General features: G+C 44.1%; 1 protein-coding gene across 1 annotated transcript in view; it reads left to right on the top strand.

Moving 5' to 3' along the window:
* Positions 1-220: 220 nt before the first annotated feature.
* The window catches only part of CNTNAP5 (contactin associated protein family member 5), a 462,074-nt gene continuing 437,788 nt past the window's right edge, over positions 221-24,506 (top strand). Inside the window, exon 1 of the mRNA XM_019480590.2 lies at positions 221-512. Coding sequence (XP_019336135.2) covers positions 431-512 — 82 coding nt within the window. The 5' untranslated portion in view covers positions 221-430. The remainder of the gene's footprint in view (positions 513-24,506) is intronic.

Consider the following 24,506-nt stretch of genomic DNA (forward strand, 5'->3'; position numbering starts at 1 on the left):
GTGAGGGTGGTTTGCAAGCTGGTCCAGCCCTAGCAATGCCTGGGGAAGAGAGAGGGAGCGAGGACCTGCTCCAGGCGGCTGGTTTCCACTGTGCCTCTGATGCCCATCAGCAGATTGCAAGCAGGATCCACCCTGGCAGGCTGGAGGTGTGACTTCCAAGGGGGGCCGGGCGGAGGTGGGGAGCTGGCGCCTATAAGGAGCTGCCCAGCACCCGGCTGGCTGCTGGGGAAGCCGGATCGCAGGGGGGAGGCAGGCAGAGCCCGGCCCTGGCTCCTTTAAGAAGATCCGGGGAGGAGTGTCTGTGTCCCCAGCTTTTATCCGGAGCGTCTGGATGCTGGATGGAGTAAATGAGCGCAGGGAAGGGAAGGGAGGAGAGCCCTGAACCCGGGGCTGGGGGAGCCTGCTGCTGCCTGCCGGGGCTGGGAGGAAGATGGATGCTGCCCCCAAACTCTTCAGCGCTTTGACTTTGCTCCTGGTCGGCTCCTGGCACCTGGGATCGACAGCCAGCAACTGTAAGCAGCCCGCACCGGGGCAGGGGGAGGATGCTGCATCCCAGGGATGGAGGGATGCTGCTTCCCACGGGCTGGGGGGATGCTGCTTCCCACGGGTTAGGGGGATGCTGCTTCCCAGGGGCTGGAGGGATGCACGGGCTAGGGGGATGCTGCATCCCAGGAGCAGGAGGGATGCACAAGCTGGAGGGATGCTGCTTCCTACGGGCTAAGGGGATGCTGCATCCCACGGGCTGGAGGGATGCTGCATCCCACGGGTTAGGGGGATGCTGCATCCCACGGGCTGGAGGGATGCTGCATCCCACGGGCTAGGGGGATGCTGCATCCCATGGGCTAGGGGGATGCTGCATCCCACGGGTTAGGGGGATGCTGCATCCCACGGGCTGGAGGGATGCTGCATCCCACGGGCTAGGGGGATGCTGCATCCCACGGGCTGGAGGGATGCTGCATCCCACGGGCTAGGGGGATGCTGCATCCCACGGGCTGGAGGGATGCTGTGACCTCTAGGAAAGTTAGCCCTGTCGCTGGCTGCACACATGGAGCACTTGGTGCCCACGCAAACTTGCAGCAGGCTGGAGCTGGCTGGGCTGCGGGGGGCAGCTCGGCTCTGTCCAGCTGGTGCAGCTGCAAGGCTGCCTCGACTGGCATGGCACGGGCATCCCCATGGCAGTGGTGCTTCGGAGCCGGGTTGCATGGGCAGGGGGTTTTGTGTGCCCACCTGCCTGGAGTCTCCCCTGGGGCAACTCCGGCTGGGGCCCCTGAGCTACCCCTTGCCAGGCCAGACATGGCCAAACTTGCTCCCGCTTTTCCTTCCCAATCAGGGGTGAGGGGAGAACTGGAGGACTTGCCCAGCCCTCTTGCCATTTTCCAGCCCTGGAGAATCAATAATAATCATAATAATCGCCATCACTTTAATCTTAATAATAATCATAATAAGAATAGTCATCATCATCATCATCCATCAGAGCATCATCCCCTGAAAGTTGTTGGGTTTTTTTTCCTCTTCCATTCCCCCTTCTTTTATTCCCCCCTCATTACCCTTAAGGCACTGCTGTCTGCGACTGTCACTGCAGACTGTGAAACACATGCTTTGCAATGTCGCAATGAAAGGCCGTCCACATGCCGTGTGCTGGTATTATTCTAACCCCTTGGTGCAGGTCCCATTGGGAATATAGGACCTGATCTCCCTGGTAATGAGTAGGGGGGGAAAACGCGGGGGGTGTGCTTCTCCAGGGTGTCAACCTAGCAAGGCACAGTGGCAAGGATTCAGACAAATCCAGGCTAGCTGAGTCTTTGCGGCCCGTGCACAAGGCATCGCCTGGATTGTAACTGGGAGAAGTTCTGGCTGGTGTTGGAGGTCATTTGAGCAAGAGCTAGGAAAGATCTGGGAAATGTGGAATAAGTCAGTGAATTTCTGCAGCTCGGGAAGGGCTTGGTTAGGTTTGGAAATGGAGTTTCGTGCTGTAATCATGGTGGCTACCTAAGAGAGAGAGAGGGAGAAAAGAAATCTCCCCCGAATGAAAATTTTTGGTTATAGTAAATCAGAGGAATTCAATGTTGCCTGGATCTCGACATAGTTGTGGACGCTAGAGGTCAGTCTTGCCTTATTGATTCAGCGTTTTGGAAGGACATATTTCCACATGTTTACATAGCCGAAGCAATAGAAGAGTTTCAATAACCAGAGAAAACATCAATTTAATAAACCTCATAAAAACATTAGCAGGTGCATTGTTTCCGCCCTCCCACCCCTTTCTGGGGGGAAAGGGAAATTTGCTTTTAAGTAAACCCCAGTGCAAGAGGAAAGAGCTTTATTTATTTTTTTCCTTGGGGCTGAACGAATGATGGTGAATATGTTTTAATAATGTTCACCAATTGTAAGTGGCAAGCAATTTAAGACTGAGGCTTGCCATTACTGTTGCAGTAATAAAGTTAATTCCTAACACTTAAAAAGAAACTCTGTGTTAATGAGTTTACTATTTCACGGGTGACAGTTTAATTTCCCAATGCCAATAAACATTTCCATTGCATACACACTGCTTCCTAAATATTTAGGAGTCAATCTTTTTAAGGCATAATGATCAATGGTTTTATTATACAGTACAGATTTTACTTATTCATTGAGCAGTGAATTAGCATGGAGTAGGCTGTAAGTGTTTTTCCCAGGAGTTAAGCAAAGGAGTGTGTGAATCTGTAATAGCTTCAAGTTCCCTAGAAACCCAGTAAAAAAAAATCTCATATTAAGAAACTTACACACACACGCATGTGAGCCACAGACATTTTAACTATGAAAACTCCCCTTGTAAAAAATCTCTATACATTGGGTCACTGATTTCAGCGGGGCTTAGGTAGCTACACCACTTCAGAATCGGTCTCAGTAGTGAAAAACCAAAATAGTCATCTATATGTGCCTAGTAGAAGACACCTAAATCTATATATTTTTAGACATCTAAATACTTCTGGAGATGTTGGACCTGCTACTAAAGTCCCTGTGAGCCACACAGCCTCGGTGCTTCCAAAAACTGGGAAATTGGTGTTAAAAGATCACATGGATTTTGAAGCATTCACTTTTGAAGTTCCCAGGTCTTTTGTCCAAAGAACCGGCTTCTGGTATTGCTTACCTGGTATAATTCAGTAGTCTTCTATAAACCAGGAAAACCAGAAGAGAACAGAATCTCATGTTTTTAGTAGGAAAAAAAAAAGTATTTTGAGTAGGAAAAATCAGCCTCTCTTGTGCTGGCCTACATAGCATTAATCTATTTTTTGGTGTGATTAAATTAAGAGAATCTTTTTTTTTTCTTAATGTCTGTATCTCTTCTACCTCCCACTGTCGTCCCTTTCTTTTTAATGGGAAATCGTGGGGAAGTTAACGGTTGCTACACCTCCGGTTTGAGTTGTTGTTTGTTTCATGATTTCCTCTTAGGTATGCTGTGCAATTAAAGAGAGACCTGCTAAAAAATCTGCTTTGAAATGCAGCTACAGGCTAGGGGTCAGTAGACATCATTAGAGAGATCAGAATTACCTAATGCTAAAACAAGTTGAGAAATTCCTGAAGCTTACTTCATTGCAGTGCTTTATTACATTAAATAACTACAGGGGCAACAAGATTTCTCCCTGGGATACTAATTACTGGAAAATAGACACACGCAACATTGAAAGCCCTGTTGCATACATAGTCTTGTGGCATTTTAATTTGTGCGTTCATGAAGTGCTAAGGAGAGACCAAAAAAAAATTGCATGAAGTAAATTAAATGCATTTTTACATGGTTTTTGTTTGTTTGTTTGTTTGTTTGAGATGCTAGTTGGGGCTAAAATGTTTGGGAATATTATGTACATACATATTTCAAAAAAAGACTCCAAAAATAATGCAACCTAAGGGAGAGAAAAGACTTTATACTCCTTTCCTCTTGCTGTTAAGTTAGACCAGCCTATCAGTCACATCCCATCAGGTAGCTCTTTCTTCTGTACTGAAAAGCAAAGCACTGAAAGCTAAAACTTCATATTTATGGGTTAATTTAGCTCCATGCAGAGGCAGCAATTCTACCGTGGCGGTCATCTCTTCCATGCTGTGTAGTCTGTCCCCTGCCGGGTGGGTTTTGTGCTTTCTTTCCCCTCAAATGTGTATGGTTTACTTGACTGTGGTCTCCTTCATAGGTATGAAGGTTTGGGAGGTGAAGCACATCATTTTGGAAAGCGGGGTCCTTCCAATTCCCTTTGCAAAAAAATATTTTTGTAATATTGCCGCGTTTCCATTTCTGCACGCTTCCTCCTTCTGCAAGGTAATCGATCCATTAGCATACCTTGCCTGATCCTAAGAAATCCTAACAGACATCCCTTTCTCCCAGGCAATCTGAAGGGTATTCAACACCTCTTAATCAGGTCCTTAAACTAATATTGTGCAATGGATCCTGCTCTCCTTGAAATAAATTGCTAAACTCTCACTGACTACAGTGACTAAACCTGGCTCCATCAGAGGGTCTTGATATTTCTATTTAGCTCTAGTGTGCAATTAAAATGCGTTTATTCTGGATCAGTGGTGTGTGTTTGAATAAAACTGAATGAAGCATGAAAGATGAGTTTAGCCACAGGGAAACGTGAGAAAACCAAACATGTCTTGTAGAGTTTCTTCTGGGAGCCTATTCTAACCTGGCTTTGCAATGAATTGGAAGCACTGAGGTTGATGGAGATAGATTTAAAAGTGGTGCAAATCTAAGAGATTTTTGGATCTCTGAGGCCATTGAGACACATGGGATTAATTGGGACTTGTACCTGTATTGAGGAGAGCACGTTCTGCCTATTGATCAGCAAAGAAACAGCAGCAGAGGTGCCAAAGGACACATTTTTTCCCCTCTATAGGATTATAAGAAGAAAAAGCTTAGAGACCAGTTGAGTTGGGTAGTTTAATGATTCTCCAGTGGTGGCCTTTAGAGCATTTACTAGTAGATGATGTGATGAAGGATGGCTCTTCTTCTTCTGCTAGGTAAAAGAAACAAGCATTCATGGACACTTTCCCCCTCTTCTCAGTTACTGATGGAGTAACAGGAGAGGATATGGGATAGTAAAAGGAAGGGGAGGGTCTCAGTCACCAATGGGAGGGGATCACAGGCTCGCAAATACAAGGGTTTATATCGGTGGTCCATGCAGTGATTAAGTCAAAGACGCTTGCCCTTCAATACCTTGCATCATATCACTGCCACTACTATTAATGACTTAAAATTCAGTTGATTTTGCTTGTAAATCCAAGCCAAAGGAGGACACTGGGAGACTTTCCATTTACTATGATGGGCAGTGGACCTTGCTCACGCTGATCAGATGGCAGTGCTCGATGCACACGGACCAAAACAAGGGCGTTACTATCTCTGTATCATACGTGTTATGTGTCTCCACCTTTGCTGGTTTAATGTGACACACATTAGTAGGAAAACAAAATACCTTGAAAATGTGATCAGTTCTTGGATAATGTAAAATATTGACTTCAGAGCGGGACTCTGGCTATGCCACTCCTGACGGAGGCTGCCCATGCATAATGCAAGCGTACACTAATTTTATCTTACAAACATCCCCATTACGGAGATCGACTTCTACCATTTTCATTGTGTTAATGTGGAAACTGAGGTACCGACTCATACAGCAAGCAAGTTGGAAAGAGCAGCTGAGTCCAGGAGCTTGACTCTAATTTCAGTTGTGGCATTACGAGTAACTGCAGGAGGGTCAACTGAGTGACCTTGCTGTCAACTGAAACCATGTCCCCTCCTCTGTCCTGGAACCACATTCATCCTCTCCCTGATGTACATAGTCCTTTCCAAATCTGGATACTCTTTTTTCGCTGCTTGTAGATTTAAAAAAGTCTCATTGAAGATGACATTTAATCTGCATACTCTTCTTTCACTGCTTGTAGATTCAAAAAGTCCCACTGAAGATTGTATTTAAGGAAGCATAAATCAAGAGAGAGTACCAAAGGGAATGAGAGATGGGGGTACATGATGCACATGGGATGAAATCCTTATCTATATATTTACGCAAAGAACCTTGTCTCCATGTGTGTGTGTGTGTGTGTGTATATATATATATATATATATATATATATATATATATATATATAATATGTGTGTGTATATTTATTTACACGTGTGTGTGTGTATATATATATATATATTACGTGTCATATCACGTGTTATTTACACGTTATATATATATATAAAACGTGTCATATCTATGGGAAGAAAATAAGTTTCCATATATATATATATATATATATATATATATATATATATATATATATGTGGAAGTATGAAATGTGAAATATTATATCTATAAATATATATGCATATGTATGTATATGGAAAATGAGTTCCATATATATATATATATATATATATATATATATATATATATGGAACATAATATTATATGGAAACCTATTTTCTTTCCATGGATGTGACATGTTTCAGCTCATTTTAGCATATTTTAATGACCACCTTACACCCCAGCAGAGAAAAAGGAGAGGACTGGAAAACAGGGAGCTTTGGTCAGAGCTCTAGTTAAAAGTCTGTGGCTCTGCTACTTCTAATATTCATATTTTGTGTCCTCTGGAGTATCCCACGGTGCTGTAGAAAACAGCTGGGCTACGTATGAGACACCAAACTCACTAAAGGTACCCCAGTGTGTTTTTAAAGCTTGTCATTACTGTCACTTTGTTTTGCCACCGAGCTGTAGTCACTGCTCATGGGGGAAAAATGCACAGTGCTGTAAAATTACTTCGGTTTTACTGATGTGATATTCATAGTTGGCCTTGTATAGCGCATGGTACCTGGTGGAGAAAGTGTATAAAAGCTGCGTGTCTTAGTATGGAGGCATGAGCATCCTCTCATTTCCCCAGGTGTCATGAAAATGGTTAAGAAACAGCACAGTTTTGTGACCTTAACTCGGGTAAAACCTCCCATTGAATCCAAGGCTGAGAGTGGAGCACAACAGGGTTTAGACCTCATTATAATTAAGTTTTAAATTGACAGTTAATGTTCAGAGGCTTCAGCTGGATCAGTGGGTAAAGCAGGAAGCATGGTTGCAGTTATCATCCTGTCTGTCTGGTGTCAGAGGAACAGGAGAATTTTGGTACACAGTTCTGGTTTGATGTCATTGATAATTAATTTCCTTGTATTAATTTTGTCTCTGTATTTTTCTAATTGCCCTGTGCAGATTCTAGTGGGTTGATAATACCATCTGTTCGGTGGATCAGCAGAATTGATGGAGTTTTAAGTGATGACAACAGTGCAATATAGAATCCAGAGAAGAAAGTAGATGCCAAAACATTGATGTATTTTATTTTTAACTATCTACCCTTTTAGGCAGTAAAGAGAGAGCGAGGGAGAGCTTTCAGAATTGGAATAAGAAAATTGCCCTGACAGACAGATGTTCAGTAGGCGTCTCAATTCTCAGCCAGGATTTGCTGCAAAAATATAAGCATGTAATTTAGTAAAAGAGAATGCATGTAGCCATTTGTATTTTGTATGTGTCAGGAGGGACCTTGCCTAATATTTTTACCAGAAGTAAAGGAAAAAATTCCCTCTTGGCTCTAAGTGTTGCCTCTCTAAAATGCTACCATCTTTTCTCTAGCATTGCTAATGTACTGTAGAACATCATGGCATTTGGAAAATTCCCTGCAGAAACTCAAGCTCAGTGTATCTGGATAACATAATGAAATATCCTTCACCAACTCTACTTCCAGACTTAATATAGGTCGTCCATCACCTAATATGTCATCAGTGGGAATGAATTAATATCGCCAAAGCTAACACTACTCAGCCAGGGTAGTGAAGCACCCCAGTGTGCTGTGAGATCCTGAAGTGTGCCATGGGGTGATGCACAATATTAGCCGTGTTAGATGTGCAAACACCTACACATGATTCACAAGAGAAACCCAGATTTCCAAACAGAAAGCTATAGCATTAAAAATATTCTGAACTTTGGTACCTTTTCTGAGTTCTTTGGAATGACAGCACTCATATTTTTCCCCGTATTCAATATACACATGAATGCTAAGAGCTGGCACTTTCTGAGGGGTGCTTTGAGCCTATCATGGAGAGCCTTGGGTCTAAAGAGGTGGAGAACCATTGGCCTAATCAACTCTAGGAGTCAAAAGTCTAAGGAGATCTTCCTCATTATATGGGCAGAATGATCTTGGACTGCTGGGAATTGTGTGGATGTCTGAGCAAGGTGGAATGACTCAAACTTTTTGGGATCTGCTTTTCCTCTACGCTTAGCTGAGACGCTATAGATCTACCCTTGAAGGATTCCCAGGTCATGAGTACTGAATCTGTCCATCCGAATGTCCAAGAGGTCATAACAGAAGAAGTGCAGTTGAATGATTAGCACAGAGGACTGCGAGTCAGTCGAAGAAAGGTTTACCCAGTGCAAGCTCTTGGGAAATATCCCTTGTGAGAATGACTGAAGAATAACCGTTGCATTTGGTGGTGGACTTCGAAGTTTCCATTTGCATATTTTTTTGCATTTTCCATGCAAAAATGCATTTGCATTCTTATTTCTGTTCTGACAGAGAGACATTGCAAAAGAGTTCATGAGCAATGCTGTCCCAACTGGTCAATAGCCTAGTGGTTATCACTCACCTAGCATGTAGAAGCCACTAATTCTCAGCCCTCACTCAGCTATTTTGTGGTCACTTTTTTACTCTCTGGGACCTGAGACATGCCTTCAATGGGAAAATGGTTGGTTTGTTTGTAAGCTCTATCACACGACTTCTCTGTGCATCGTATTCGCTAGTTTTACAACCAGTCCTTTTTTTTTTTTCAGTAGCCTTCTGGGAAGATGGAAAGACATATACAGTTATAACATATTTGGTCAGAGATGGAAGTAAAAGTAGGATCCTATTCTATAAAGAGTTAGTACCTCATTTCAGATGTAAGGAGAAATCAGAGGTGGGGTTCAAGCTCAGATGTAGATGCCACAAGGCCTCACTAATGAGATTTCTGCCAACCTTGGGTCTAATCTAAAGTCGTTTTGGAGAACAGATGCTGGATGACTTTGTGATTTCTCAGTGGCACCAGGAGAATATAATGGCTGGTGAAAAAAACCCAGATGAAATGCAATGACTGCTGGATTTTCCTTTGGAGACTTCTAGGGGTGTTGTACCAGCTCTATTTGGGGAACCAGAAGTTTCTGTTTAGGGGTGTGGAAGGGAGACAATTAATTTTGTTAAATATGTTTTCGGGATGATCTGGGGGGAAAAGTAAAAAAAAAAACCAAAAAAACCCCAAACCTCAGAATTGCATCTTACTTGATGGGGACCTTTAATTCTATGTTTTTGCATCATTTAATTTTTGGACTTAAGACAGATGGTGCACTGTTGAACTGTTCTGTTTCTTAAAATTATTAATAGCAGCTCCTACTATTGCTAACAGAAACATCTAATGTTTTCTAGGTCAAAGTGTCTGTATAATCATAAAACAGTTTGCTTTGACACAGGAGTAAAAATATTTCAGCTATAATGTCACGTAATTACAACAACAACAAAAATAACAGCAGCCGAATGAAATACATTTTTAGTGTTGAAATCTTTCATTTTGGAGTCTGTCAAAATGAATATGAGTTTGATGAACAATCCCGCTTGTGTCAAAACTTAGTAAAAAAAAATAAAAAAGAGAGACCTATTTTTTGACAGAAAAAAATCCAACCGGATTCTCTCTCCGATAATAGATATGAATTTATGGATGTGAATTTTGAATGGATTTGGATTTGCAGGAAGTGTTTACATGGCCCCCTACAGAAAGATAGCTGCATTTTGTAACAGCGCTGTTAGGGATGCTGTCAAACTGATTTTTTGTCCTTTTTCCAGCCTTCTTTTCATTCGAAGTCATCAGAAAATTTCCACCGAACACAGGGAAAATGTCTGTTAATGACTCCAACACTAACCACCTCATATATGGAGGCTCACAGTAGCATATACAGGGAGACCATTTAACCATAGCCTCGTGGCTTTAGGTTCCTGTGTGCCACTCCCGGGCCATGTCAGTGGTCTCTGCTTTGCAACGTATCCTTCTGTCCTTCCAAAGAAACGAGGGCAGGATACCCCATGATAAGCAGAAAGCCTAGATCCCATCAGTGGGTCCCACCAATCTCGCCACGTTGTTCCATAAGACAGTGTTGTCTCTACTCTTATCATGCCTCCCTTGCTCGATGGTTGTCCCATAATACACAGAATTGCTGGATGTTTCCTATTCAAAGGCTGTTTCTGGATGTTTCCTTTTCAAAAGCTATTTTTCTTACTGGATGTGTAATGCCTGTATGGTCCTGTATGGTGTCTAAGTCCAATATTACTTATCCACAGCTTATTAATTGGCTGTTGTGCACAGCCTGCATGAGCCTTAGCAGTGAAGTGGGTGAACACTGCCAGTACCCATTTTTTCAGGATGAACCCAGCACTGGATACCTCTGGGAAGCCTAAGAGGGGAAAGCTTTCTCTTAGCCCCCAGTTGTTAGAGATTATCCTAATCTCAAAAGCATGATGTAAATTAGGGTTGTGTACAGAAGTGGAGTCTCCAAACAAAGATGTTTGGGGGGTTGGGATGTCCTGGAAATGTTCGCTCAAATGTATTCTTCTGAATATTCAGGAACCAAAGGATATTACCCTCCTGTTCATTATTCCTTTGTTCAAAGTTCTGGATATCCAATGAGGGAGTAGAAAGAATACCATGTGACTTAGGTTACCAACCACAGGCCAGTACTCAGCACTTGACTGTTCATTGACTTCTTCATGAGTCATGTGGGGGGGGCTCAGCTGGTCCCTGATCTGATATGAAGTAGGGTCCTTTTCCCGCTGTGGGTCTCCACACAGTAGTGGTGAAGACCTGCAGTCCCTGAGGTCACAAGGGCCCCTGACACATATTCAAGGTGAGATGGGATCCGATGCAGGATCCCAACAGCTGTGCTTCCTGTCATGCCACATGTGCATGGAAGGAGGTGCGATTGTAGGATCCCACTTTAGATCTTATTGTGCCATATTGCTGGTGCAGGGGGAGCCTGATGCCAGGGGAGCCTGATCCTGGGCTCCCTCTGCATCAGCAGGAAGCAAGCTTGGCAGAGCTGGGTGGGTGATTTGGGTGACCACCCAGGGCACTGTGGTTGGGGGGTGCCCCCTATGCACACACGGGCACTACGAGTGGCAGGTAGTGGTGCCAGCGTAGGGTGTTGCTCAGGGCCCTGTGCAACATCAGGTCAAGAGAAGGAAGGGGCCTTGGTGGGGCTTCCTGGGAGTCTGCATGGTGGGGCAGCGTGGTACAATGCACGTAGGGAGCCCCAGGCTGGGGCCAGCAGCCTGTGGAGGGGAGCAGGGGAGGGCTCCACTCAAGTTTCATCTGCATGCAGCCAGTTGTGTGTTGGGCTCTGGTGCCCTCATCTATACCAGCACTCACCACCCACTCATTGCAGGCTCCTGCTCCCCCCATTTTGGCTCTATGGGTTGCAGCTGGTGGTCCCTGCTGCAGGTGGATGCCCTGCCCAGCTCCCTGGCCCATGGGACACAGCCCTTCTGTAGCAGGGCAGCAGTGCCAGTGACTGGGGAGAGGGGGTGGCTGGGGGGAAGGCACTGGGGGGGCGCATTGGGGAGGGTGCCAAAATATAAGTTCACCTCGGGTGCCATTTTACCTAAGTCCGACTCTGAAGCTTGAGCACGTGGTATGTTCCCCAGGCTGGAAGCCAGGATCAACTGATGGGGTTTCTAGCCTAGGAAGCCCTGATCCTACCTCTGGAGCACATGAGAGGCTTGAGAGGCTCCATGCGCTGCTCCAAAGGTGGAAGAACAACCCAACCAGGTGGGAAGTCTGAGAACTGAAGAGAAACCGTGACCCTGGCTCATCCCTAGCCAAGTGCACTAAAGGAATATATCAGCACACTGAATGCAGGGAAGCTCCAAGGAAAAAAAAATCTGGTGGATTTCCCTTGCCACCCACATCCGCTGCTACTGGTAGTTTCACAGTGCTCTTAATAAAGGCCATTGTCTTCATGGCAGAAGTGAGCTGTGAGTGATTGTTTTATGAACAATACGCCTCTGTAGAAATCAGGATTGACTTGTAAGCAGGGTGAAAGGGCTAAACAGACAATGAAAAAATATACTTTTTTGGCAATGAATAATTCATCCAGCTTTTGCAACCACGAAAACAAAAACACTGTGCACATAAGAACTCATTAGGCCAGTTAATCCCACAAATGGCTGAACATGGAGAAAATCAGCTTTTATTTTAAAAGGCATATTTACTCAAATCTTCCCTAATTCGATTTGCTAGCGGGGTATAATTTAAGTCAAACAAGTCAGGAGCTTTACTGAATGGATGAAGGCCTAAATATTTAATAGAGGATGAGGACAACCTGTCACACTGGGGACAAAGCAAGGGAGAACTCATTTGCCAGAGCACTAATGGCAGAGGGTAAGAGACAAAGAATAAAAATAGTCAAGAAAACAGGATGTGAGCCCTAAATCACAGCAGGTGGTTTTCTGACTCAGGTCCTTGGAGTGCACCAGATATTACCCCAGCAGGGCCTGAGTGATATCCCCCTTGCTTAAGTACTTTGGTGGTCCCCATCTTCACAGAAATTCAGTGCTTCACAGTCTTTATGTGCTTTAAATATGTCTGTGATGTGGAATAGTGTTGCTGTGACAATGAGGCAGGGTCAACCAGAAGGGCAGCAGACTTGAGGAGCCCAGGTCCAATTCTTTCCGCTAATACGTTTCCCTCATGCAGTTGGTCCTATGGACAGAAAGCAAAGCAGTGGAAATGATGAGCAGCTTTCTTGCCTTGAGGGTAGGACGCATCCTGACTTAGGCTGTGAGAGGGAGACATCATTCCTCATGGAGAACGCTGCTTCAGGGATGCTATATCAGGGAAGGAGCAGACCTTTATTATATCTTTGCCTCTCTTCCCTTCATATCCCCTATCTTTAAAAAAAAATGCAACAGAAATGGAAACCTGGGTGCGTCAAATTTCTTCGAATCATATACCAGTAGGGCTGGGAGGTCATCTAGTCCACTCCTCGCTCAAGTCAGGATCATCCTATTTTTAATTTCCCATGCTGGCGTTTCACAGCCTCTCGAGGTAGTCTGCACCAGTGCTAAGCCAACCTCATAGTTAATCAAATTCACCCAAGGAACCTTGTCTGCCTGTGTCCTTAGACCAACACGGCTACAACCTACACCCCTGCAACCTCATACTCAGAAACTTCTTTCCAATATCCAATCTAAATTTTCCCTTCCTGCAATTCAAGAAGACTATGGCTTGCCATCTCCTCTGTGGTCATGGAGAATAGTCTATCGCCATCCTCTTCAGAACAACCTTTTTTTTCTCTATTTGAAGAAAATTTGAAGAAGAATTTCTATTTTCTATTTTTTTCCTATTTGATTTATTATAAAAATCTCAACTCAGCCTGTTTTTCTCTAGAGTAAATAATCCTAGTCCTTCCAACCTCTTATAAATCATGTTTTCTGGTTTTATAATCATTTCTGTTGCTCCCCATTGGATTTCTAATTTGTCCAAAATTTAAAAAAAAGGGGGGCCCCAAAATGGACAGAGTAGTCTAGATGAGGCCTCACCAGACATGGACAATACAATGGAAGAATCTCTTCTTTTCTTCTGACTTGAATGTGATACTCTGCTAATACGTTGTATTGTATTGACCTTTTTGTTGTTGTTGCAATGAGCATAGTATCAGCTCCTATTCATCTTATAGTCACTATAACTCCCAGGTCCTTCTCTGGCCTGTTGCAGCCTAGGCCAGTCATTCCCCAGTTTACATTTGCGCACGTGATTGTTTCATCCTAAATGTAGGGCTTTGCACTTCTTCATACTGAATTGCATTTGATTGATTTTTTCTGTGCGACTGTTTCTCCAGTTTAACAAGGTCATTCTGAGCCCTAATCTTATCTTCCAGAGTATCTTTTACATCACCCAGCTTGGTGTCATCTGCAAACTTGCTAAGTCTGCTCTCAATTTTGTCTTCCGAGTCACTCAAAAAGACAAAACAGTACTGGACCCAGGACAGATCTTTAAGGGCCAGGTACAGACATGACACTTTTACTGGTGTAAGTGATCATAATCTGGTTTATACCCATAACAACACACGAGTTTGGCACACATAAACTTCTTTAAAAATGGTAGAAACTGGTGTAAGGTATGCCCCCTCCCCCTGCCACCAAAGGGTGAACGTGTGTTGTGTTTGCTACCAGTCTAAACTATGCCTCTCACAGAATACCACATACTAAATTAACCTAGGACACCCCATTTGATACCTCTTTATGCAGTTTGCAAAAGATAGAGGTGATCTAAATTGAATACCTGATTCCAAGAATGTTTTTCATTTGGGTCTTCTATATTTTTAGTTCTCCTCGGGCCCGATTCAAAAACGACTTGAAGACAATGGAAAGGCTCCCATTGGGTTTTGGATGATCCTTCTGCCACAGTTTAATCTCTCCAGATGCAATTTGCATTATTACTTTATTGTCACTCTTCTTTGAATTCTTATTGGCTTATCAGTGCTTTTCTGATAAGGTCCAAATATTGCAATATTTCAGATGTGCTTACCACAGTCCATATCAAGAGAGGTCATTAACTAATCAATGCTGCTACTTTATGTATGCCACTTAAATTTGGCCAGGTTTCTTCTTGTTGATTTGTGTTTTGCTATATGGCATGTACTTAGCTTATTGTCTGACAGATATCCTTGGGAGAGACGCGGATATCTGAGCGGGTATCAGGTCTGCTCAGACCTGATGAAGAATGCCTTGCATTTGAAATCTTATGTAAGTCAATCCCAACTATTCAGTTGGTCCAACATAAGATATTACCTTCAGAAATCTTTCCTTCTAACATCATTCCTGGACTATCATGGTCACAACATCACTCTGACACTACCCTTTGGATATCTTGGGTCATTCTTAGCAGTTGCATGGATTCTTATATGCCTTCGTCCCACACTTGCTATAATGCCCTGCGTGAGGACGAAGACCCATTGTGAATGACACTATAGAAACACATAACAGCCACTTTCTATGCCGTAACGGAGCATCCACATAGAGTTTCCTCTCCTTTCCCTAAGATGCTTGCAGTGTGTTTACAATTTCCACACTGCAGACTCTATTAACCAGGCTTTCGCTGGGCTTTGTGCATATTCCAAGGGGAAATGTTGATAGGTATTCGTACAGATCACACACTAAGACTCTTAGTCGTTCTTATTTTTTTCCCCTACCCTTGTGTCTACACTGACCCCTTTGTCCAACGAAAACTACAAAGCTGCAAAATCATTTTACAGATGGATATAACTGGAAATCTGCTCAAGAGAGCAGTGAACGTGTGCCACAGCTCTGAGATCAGCAGCTGCAGGGAGGAACCGAGCACAGAGCCTAGCTGAGCTGTGCCTAGCTCTAGAGAGTGTTAGTCACCTTCCTGAGCACCACATTTCCCTTAAAGGACTGTAAGATTAGACGTTTTAACTATAACATTAGATTTGTTTGCAAATTATATACTGTTTTCCTACTGAAGTCTGCAGCTAGTAGCTGGTACAGGTCCCCAGGGCCTCCTTCAGCAAGGCTGCACATCAGCTGAAGTAATCTATTTACCGTATCATTATTGGTTCAGATTACAATATCCCTTACACACCCCCATTCATCAGTTAGTATCTGCAGAAGCCTGGGACCTTTCTTAAGAAACCAACAAAGAGGTGTTTTTTGTTTTTTTCTGTGGGAATCAGGGATCTTCACAGTACGTGTTCAACCTCCGTGGCTGAGGCCAATGGCAAGAACTGCACTGGCTTCAAGAGGGCAAGATTCAACAAGATGGGGGCAACTGGGTTTGTCTGAACAGCAAAAGATGGGCTGGCAAAAAGTATGTGTGTTTGTGTAGATATATATGTATATATATGCATGTATGTATGTATATATATGTGTATATATACATATGTGTGTATGTATGTATATATGTATGTATATATGTGTATATATACATATGTGTGTATGCATGTATATGTGTGTGTGTGTGTGTATGTATATCCATTAAACCTTTCACTGCCAACTTTGCTTCAACCTCTGTAACACCATCATGTACAATTTTTAGTTTGGCAACAATTGGGAATATTTCATCTTGCTTTCATAGGCTACATAGAGACATTCAAAAAGGCAGACTCAATCTAAGTCATGCGGTTTTCTATAAATGGCATAGTTTAAATCAGTATAGTGAATAGAACACACATTTGTCTTTGATAGGAGGGAGGAAATCTTAGACTGGATTTCACCATGTTTATACCAGTCTGTGTGTACCGAACTTCTGTTCTGTTACAGGTATAGATCAGTTTTGGGTGTTGAACTTCTGTTCTGTTACGGGTATAGACCAGTTTCCAGTCACTTATACAAGTAAAAGTGTCATGTCTGTACCTGGCTATGAAGTGTGAACCAAATCCACTGAAGTCAGAATCTTCCTATTGACTGCCAAGTGCTTAGGTTTACACCCACAGTGACTCAATGGGAATAAATCCCAGGAGTTCAGACTCTTATGGAAAGCCTGTAGCAGCTGAGGACTGTGCTAGGAAGTGCTGGAGTAGAGCTACCACATCCTCAAACAGATGTAATACAAGCACATTAATATGGCATGGGGCATATGCCCATGAGTTTATGGGCATGTGCCCAGCAAGTGAGTTTATGTCAACCACTGCACTAATATCATTACATTTCATCCTTTTAGGGAGATAACGTATGGAATGGGTACACCATGCTTCCCATGCAGCCAGTGTTGACATGCCCTTAGTTCCAGTTCTTAGTACAAGAAAAGACTGCAATTTGGGTTGGTTTTAATTGTCAGAACTGCCCCCCCCCCCACCCCCCACCAACCTATGACTATAGAAATGTGTGAATTCTGAGGCCTGTTTTATTTCAATATATTTATTTTCAATATAATCAGCAAAACATCAGGGACAGTTGCTGTTATATGTCCAGTTTGGACTAGGTTTTATGGTATTTATTAAGCATCTGAAGCTTCCTTGCAAGAATGTTGTGTGAGACTGTATCAAAAGCCTAGCTAAAGTCCAAGTATGTCATTTCCGCTGCTCTCCCCACACCCACAGAGCCAGTCATCTCATCATAGAAGGCAATCGGGTTGGTCAAACATGAATTGCCCTTATTGAATCCATGCTGTCTGTTCCTAATCACCTCCTTTTCCTCCAAGTGCTTAGAAATGGATTCCTTGAGGACTTGCTCCATGACTTTTCGAGGGATTGAAGTGAGGATGACTGGTCTGTAGTTCCCCAGATCATTCTTGTTCCCTTTTTTTTTTAATATGGGAACTATATTTGCCCTTTTCCAATCATCCAGGACCTCTCCTGATGACCATGAGTTTTCAAAGATGATGGCCAGTGGCTCTGCAATCACATCAGCCAACTCCCTCAGCACCCTCGGGTGCACCATGTCTGGCCCCATGGACTTGTACATGTCCAGGTTTTCTGCATAGTCCCTAAACTGTTCTTTCACCAATGTTGGCTGCTCACTTTCTCCCCAAACTGTGGTGCCTGGTGCAACAGTCTGAGAGTTGACCTTGCCTGTGAAGACTGAGGTGAAAAAGGCATTGAGTACTCCAGCTTTTTCCTCTTCATCTATCACTAGGTTGCCTCCCCCATTCAGTAAGGGACCCACGCTTTCCCTGATCTTCCTCTTGTTGCTGATATACTTGTAGAAACCCTTCTTGTTATGCTTCATGTCCTTTGCTAGCTGCAACTCCAAATGCACTTTGGCCTTCCTGACTTCACCCTTGCATGCCTGAGAAATACTTTTATACTCCTCCTCATTTGTCCAAATGTACCCTTCTTGTGAGCTTCCTTTTTCTGTTTTAGTGAACCAAAGAGTTCTCTGCTTAGCCAAACTGGTCCTCTTCCATACTTGCTAGTCTTTCTGCGCATCAGGATGGTTGATTCCTGTGCCCTCAGTAGGGTTTCTTGAAAATACAACCAGCTGCCATGGACTCCCTTCCTCCGAACGCTGGCCTCCCAGGGGATCCTGCCCATGAATTCCTTGAGTGAGTCCAAGTCTGCTTTTCAGAAGTCCAGGGTCCTTACCCTGCTGCTCTCCCTCCTTCCTTTCCTCAAGATCCTGAACTCAATCATCTCATGGTTGCTGCTTGCCAAGTTGTCATCTACTTATACATCCCCCACCAATTCTTCCCTGTTTGTGAGCAGCAGGTAGAGAAGAGCGTAGCCCCTAGTTGGCCTCTCCAATACTTGCACCAGGAAGTTGTCCTTAGCACTCTCCAAAACCTTCCTAGATTGTCTGTGCACTGCTGTATTGCCCTCCCAGCAGATGTCAGGGTGATTGAAGTCCCCCATGAGAGCCAGGGCCTGTGGTCAGGAAACTTCCACTAGCTATCTGAAGAAAGCCCCATTGGCAGGGGCCTGATCCTGAACAACAACCCTTGGGGTACTCCTCTGCAAACAGGGGAACCCCAGGGTTCCCTGCTTGCTGAAGCATGCTGGGGGATTGCAACTTGGGGCATGCCTCAGCAAATGGGCAAACCTGGGCGGGTGCTTCAGGGGCCCAATCTGCAAGTCTCAGGGATTTCTTCTGCAGAGGAATGCTCAGAGCACACAAGATTGAGCCTTGGGCTTAAGCCATGGGAGTGCCTGCATGGGCTGCTGGAGAGCGCTCGGCACTGCCCAGGCTCTCTGGCCTTAAAACAAACTGACACCCACCGTGAAATAGCAGCATGCATAGATACTACCATTTGTCAAGCCTCAGGTTTGGAGACCTGTGCCATGACAAAGGACATGGATGTCTGTTTGTTTTCACTTTGCACCACCATAACAATTTTTATGGCAGCACAAAAGCAACGTCTGTTTGCAGTCTTAGGTACTTAGTAGACAGAATAGGCTCTGTCCCTTAGATTTCAACTTTCCGGCAATGCTGAAAATATTCTCTTTGACAATTAACCTACAAAGATTGAAGTGATTAGGGGGAAGGCTCTGCAAGAACAAAGGTTATTTCATAGATTCATAGATTCATAGATGTTAGGGTCGGAAGGGACCTCAATAGATCATCGAGTCCGACCCCCTGCATAGGCAGGAAAGAGTGCTGGGTCTAGATGACCCCAGCTAGATGGTTATCTAACCTCCTCTTGAAGACCCCCAGGGTAGGGGAGAGCACCACCTCCCTTGGGAGCCCGTTCCAGACCTTGGCCACTCGAACTGTGAAGAAGTTCTTCCTAATGTCCAGTCTAAATCTGCTCTCTGCTAGCTTGTGGCCATTGTTTCTTGTAACCCCCGGGGGCGCCTTGGTGAATATTTCCTTTTGTTATTTCCTTTTGTATCCTGAATAAAAGAAAAATATAACCCTGGTCAGGACAAAACGTAGATCAAGGTTAAGAGCGAATGCTCAAAACAACCTTTGTAAATTTGAAGACTGGCATTTTATTTGCTGTTCCTGAGGGAAAGCAACCACACAAATGAAATTGTCTGTCCTTCCTCTTGCACGCAATGTAAGGAGCAAAGCCTTTTATTAAGAATGTTATATAGTTTTTTGAGAGAGCAAGGACTTTTTTTTTCTCCCTTCTTTTTGTGAGTGCCAAATCCAACAGGGTGATTGGAGCTTCTGAGCTCTGCTATAAAGTAAGTGCTGATCATCCTGGGGTCTCCAGGACCTCTTCTGGAATGGATGATCAGAAAACTGGATGAACTGTGGTTAGTGCTCCTTGATCTTTCCAAAAGTGCCTGTGACTCTGAGCAAGCGAGCCTTCACTGTCATGTTCTACCTTGATGAAAAGGAACAAGATCCCCCTTCACTGGCCTTCAGAGACTAATAACTCGAAGCCGTAAGGAATGAAAATCAGTCTGCTGGTAACTGCCTTAAGGAAAGAAACAGTAAACCTTATTCATACATAATTCTGAAAGTAGATAAGCATAAAAAGGCCTCCCCTATAATAGCAAAGCAATGACGACACATAGCCTCTACTCTAACTGGTGTTGTCGGCACTAAATGGAAAACTAAAACATTTGGGAATGTTTTGTCTCCCTTAATATGAACCCGAATTTGTCTCACACATCCTTTTAAAGCTGTACATTAGTTAATGAGGAGGTGCACTGATTTCACTGAAACTCCTCGTGGAGAAAGGTTGACATCATTTGAATTGGAAAGGTTGGACAGCTGAACTTGATATATCGTTTCAAGCAAAACTGCATGATATAAGTCTCTTACCTTTACAGAGAGAACTAATCCTTAAAACTATAAGACATCTCTGCCAGTAAGCAGGGCCTTGAAGGCAAGCTCCTAGTTAGCTGTGAGCTTGATACCCTTGTATTGCCCTGACACACACTGGGATGTGTTGTACTCCAGCCTTTTGCTTAACTTGCTGTGCTGTAAACAGCTGATGGCACCTAATATAGCATTCAGAGCATCGCGCCATCCATTGTAGTTAGCAAGCAGATCAAAAGGAAATGGGACAATTGTCAACTAAGAATAGCACATGCTCCCATTAAGTTAGTCATTTGGTTTTTAATTAAACTTCCCTGGGAAACAAAAATCTTTTAATTATAGAAGGGAAAATGTTCTATGAGGCTCCAGAAAATTTAGAACAAGTAGCTAGAGAGTCTGCAAAACTGAATAGCACCAAGTTTCTCTTTATATCTTTTCCCAGGGTGCTGTTTTAAGACTATAGAGTCAGCAGAATTAGTGCTGGCTGACACGAGAAGTACAGGTAGTATTGCCATATGCCATACTGTTGGGTTCCCACATGTTCCTGCTGAGACCAGAAAGCTATTGTTTTAAAGAATATCTCCCTATTATGAAATGAGATGCTTTCTTTTATTATTTTCATAGCTTAGGGCTGTCTAGAAAAGAGACTGCGCCTTACAGATGTGAAGACAGTGGCATAGGGAAAATAAGACATAATATTCTCTGGGGTAACAACTAGGTCTGTGTGAAGCTTTGGGTGGTGATTCAATTCGGAGATTTGGCCCAATTTGGTGGCCGAATCTCCGAACCTGAGTCGAATCAGGGGACCAGTTTAAAGGTCTGAATCAATTCAAAGCTGTCCGAATCTTCGGCAAAGATTTGGAGAGCTTTGATGATTCAGGCAGCCCCTGGTGGCTGCAGAAGGGAGCTGCAGCCAATCTGAGCTGATAAGTACTAGGGGTTGAGGGGGGGGCTGGGGGACGGGACCATGGGGGAACCCCTGCTAGCCCCCCTGACCCCCCCCTGCTCCCCCATGGGTGCCCCTGCCCGCCCCAGCTTGGTACTTAAAAAAAGAGCCCTGGTGCTCATTGGGTGCTGCTGGGCAGGGGGCAATCCCTGCTGCCCCCCACTGCCCCACGCTACATGGGGGGCTCTGCCATGAGCCCTCTGACCCCCTCACTCCCCCAGCCCCCTACAGGTGCCCTGCCCAGGCCAGCTCTGGCCTTTTTAGAAAAAAAAAAAAAGGAAAGCCCAGGACTCACTGGTACTGCAGTGACCTCGGGGCTTCAGGGGGCTCATGCAGAGCCCCCCACATGGCGCGGGGCAGTGGGGGGCAGTGGGGATAGCCCCCTGCCAACAGGGGTCTGGGGGTTTTTAGATTCTTTTTTCCTTAAAGGGCCAGAGCTGGCTTGGGCGGGGTACCCATGGGAGGGGCTGGGGGAGTGGGAAAGGGGTTAGGGGGTTCATGCAGAGTTCCCAGTGCAGCATGGGGAAGTGGGGGGATCGCCCCCCTGCTCGGCAGCACCCGCTGAGTTGGGGCTTTTTTTAACAAGTGCGGGAGCTGGGGAGGGCAGGGCAGCCATTGCTGGGCTGGGAGAGTGGGCGGGGGATGGGCCTGGCATCGCTGATTCGAGGATTCGGCAGCAGCCAAATCGCAGAATCAGACTTGGCCAAATCAATTTGGGACAGTGACTGGAATCACCAGATCGAATCACTGTCCCCCGAATCTGCCGAATCCGGATCCAAAGCGAATACTAGCCACTTCGCACAGGTCTAGTAACAACCTTCTCCAAATAGGACACTAAGACTACGAAAGATCTCCTATGTTATTGAATCCTATCACCAGCTATTATAGGTGACCACATAATATAGCCCCTTTTATAAACTGGTCAAGTTCCACCTTAGAGTTATTTATAATTTTTTTTTCCATTTATGTTTCTTGTTCCTATTCTTGTTCCCAGATAAAAAAAAAAAAAAAAATCCACTCCGAATTATGAAAGCACGGTCAAGTTCCCAGCTCTAATCCTATATGTGTCAAATGACTGAGATGCAGAATAGACCACTTAGAATATGGACCTGCATTTTTTTGCAGACCGAAGCAGCCTTTCATAGATTCATAGATTCATAGATGTTAGGGTCAGAAGGGACCTCAATAGATCATCGAGTCCGACCCCCTGCATAAGCAGGAAAGAGTGCTGGGTCTAGATAACCCCAGCCAGATACTCATCTAACCTCCTCTTGAAGACCCCCAGGGTAGGGGAGAGCACCACCTCCCTTGGGAGCCCGTTCCAGACCTTGGCCACTCGAACTGTGAAGAAGTTCTTCCTAATGTCCAATCTAAATCTGCTCTCTGCTAGCTTGTGGCCATTGTTTCTTGTAACCCCGGGGGCGCCTTGGTGAATAAATATTCACCAATTCCCTTCTGTGCCCCCGTGATGAACTTATAGGCAGCCACAAGGTCGCCTCTCAACCTTCTCTTGCGGAGGCTGAAAAGGTCCAGTTTCTCTAGTCTCTCCTCGTAGGGCTTGGTCTGCAGGCCCTTGACCATACGAGTGGCCCTTCTCTGGACCCTCTCCTTTCTTTTTGCTCCATGTCTTATAGAGACGATTGAATTAATTTTCAACTTATATTGGTGGATTTTTGACAAAATATGCCTTCTAAGAAGTGTTCAGAAAAGCTAAACTTTTTCAACGTACCAGATGTAGCCCAGCTGTGCCTAGGGTCTACAAAGGGCTTTTGACAACTTCACCTGTAATTCTGAGAGTATTTAATGAAATGCAATATTGCACGGATTTGTTCATGCTTCTTTGTTCCTTTAATGAAACAAACCATATCACTGGCAGGAACGGTCATCAAAGGAGCTGCGTTTTGACAAATCCTGAAAAAGATTAGCGTGGAGAGAATCTTGAATTACTAATAATTGGTAACCTATTCAAATCTAAATATTATGTTATTTTAATCAGGTAACACACATATACCCTCTGGCCTATGTGTGTAGCTAATCACGATAATGTCATAAAAAGTCTTGAAAAATATTGTGTCATTTTCCTCCAATGATGTCAGGGGCCTCTGATTTTTGTACAGACCTTCACCTACCTCTGCAGATAGGTGTGTAGCCCTGTTAACTTTTTTATACAGGGGAAAAAGTGAAGGTACATGTAACAGGCTACCAGATTAGGAGAAAGGTCTTGTTCGTATTGCAGAATCCTAAATGTATCATAGTCGTTTGGCCCTTTCCTGCCCTGGAATGAAATCTTAAATGTTGCTACTTTTAAAAGAAACCCTATTATTTGATTCCCCCCCACCCCTTTAAACTTCTCCTGACAATTAATAGTGAAAAAAAAAAATATCCTGTTTCATTTCAACATCTTATTATTCACTTCATTATAATCTTTCCTTGCAGTGGGGAAAACCATTTTCTAAGGGGTCTAAGATTGCTTCAGTATTCTGTTTAATCTGTCACCTAATACGTGTTCTTTTCCTGAGGATAAGTCATTAAGAGTTTGTTCCTAGCCTTTAGGAAGAGGCCTGTAATCCCTTCAGAATATGCCTCTAACCTTTGATTTTTTTTAACATCTTTTGTCTAATAATCACCTGTTAAATCTCCATTCCCCTGTAATACCAAGAAAAGCACATTGTGATGAGCTAGATAGTTTTTTTGGTGATAGAGATCCACAAACCTCTGTGTATAATTCATGGAAATCTTATGCGAAAAGGGGCTAAACCATTTGTACCGGATTGTGAACACATGGGACATTGCCCAAAAAGTGGGCTGGCACAGGTGCATTCTGCTTTTTCCACAAGTCTCACATAATTATTTCATTTCTTCCTTATAATTATTTTATTATCTGAGTTCTCTCACTAATGCTGCACCTGCTTTGGGAACCCTGTCCCAGTTCCTCACCGATCCTTTCCTCTGCTTGCTCCTTCTCTGGTTCTTTCCTCTCTGTTGACAAACTCATTTGAATTTCCTGCTCTTATTTCTTCCTTCTTAGCTACTTCAATGAGAAATGTTCAAATATTGCCTCTCTTTTCCCCATCTTCTAGCCAACCCTCATACCGGTGAAGCTGCTCTACTGATATGTTGCTTTCCTGCTTTGAGCTTAGATTTGCTGCCCTGATGTCTTCCCTTGCCTTTCCTTTGGCTTTCAGTCTGGTTTTTTAGGAGTAGTGATGCATCATAAAGCATAATGATGCATTCTTGACAATCTTCTCTAAGCATCTTATAGATTTCATAGACATTAGGGCTGGAAGGGACCTCGTGAGATCATCGGGTCCAGCCCCCTGCCCCAAGGGGC

Source organism: Alligator mississippiensis, chromosome 4 (assembly GCF_030867095.1).
Source record: "Alligator mississippiensis isolate rAllMis1 chromosome 4, rAllMis1, whole genome shotgun sequence".
NCBI classification, from domain to species: Eukaryota; Metazoa; Chordata; order Crocodylia; family Alligatoridae; genus Alligator; species Alligator mississippiensis.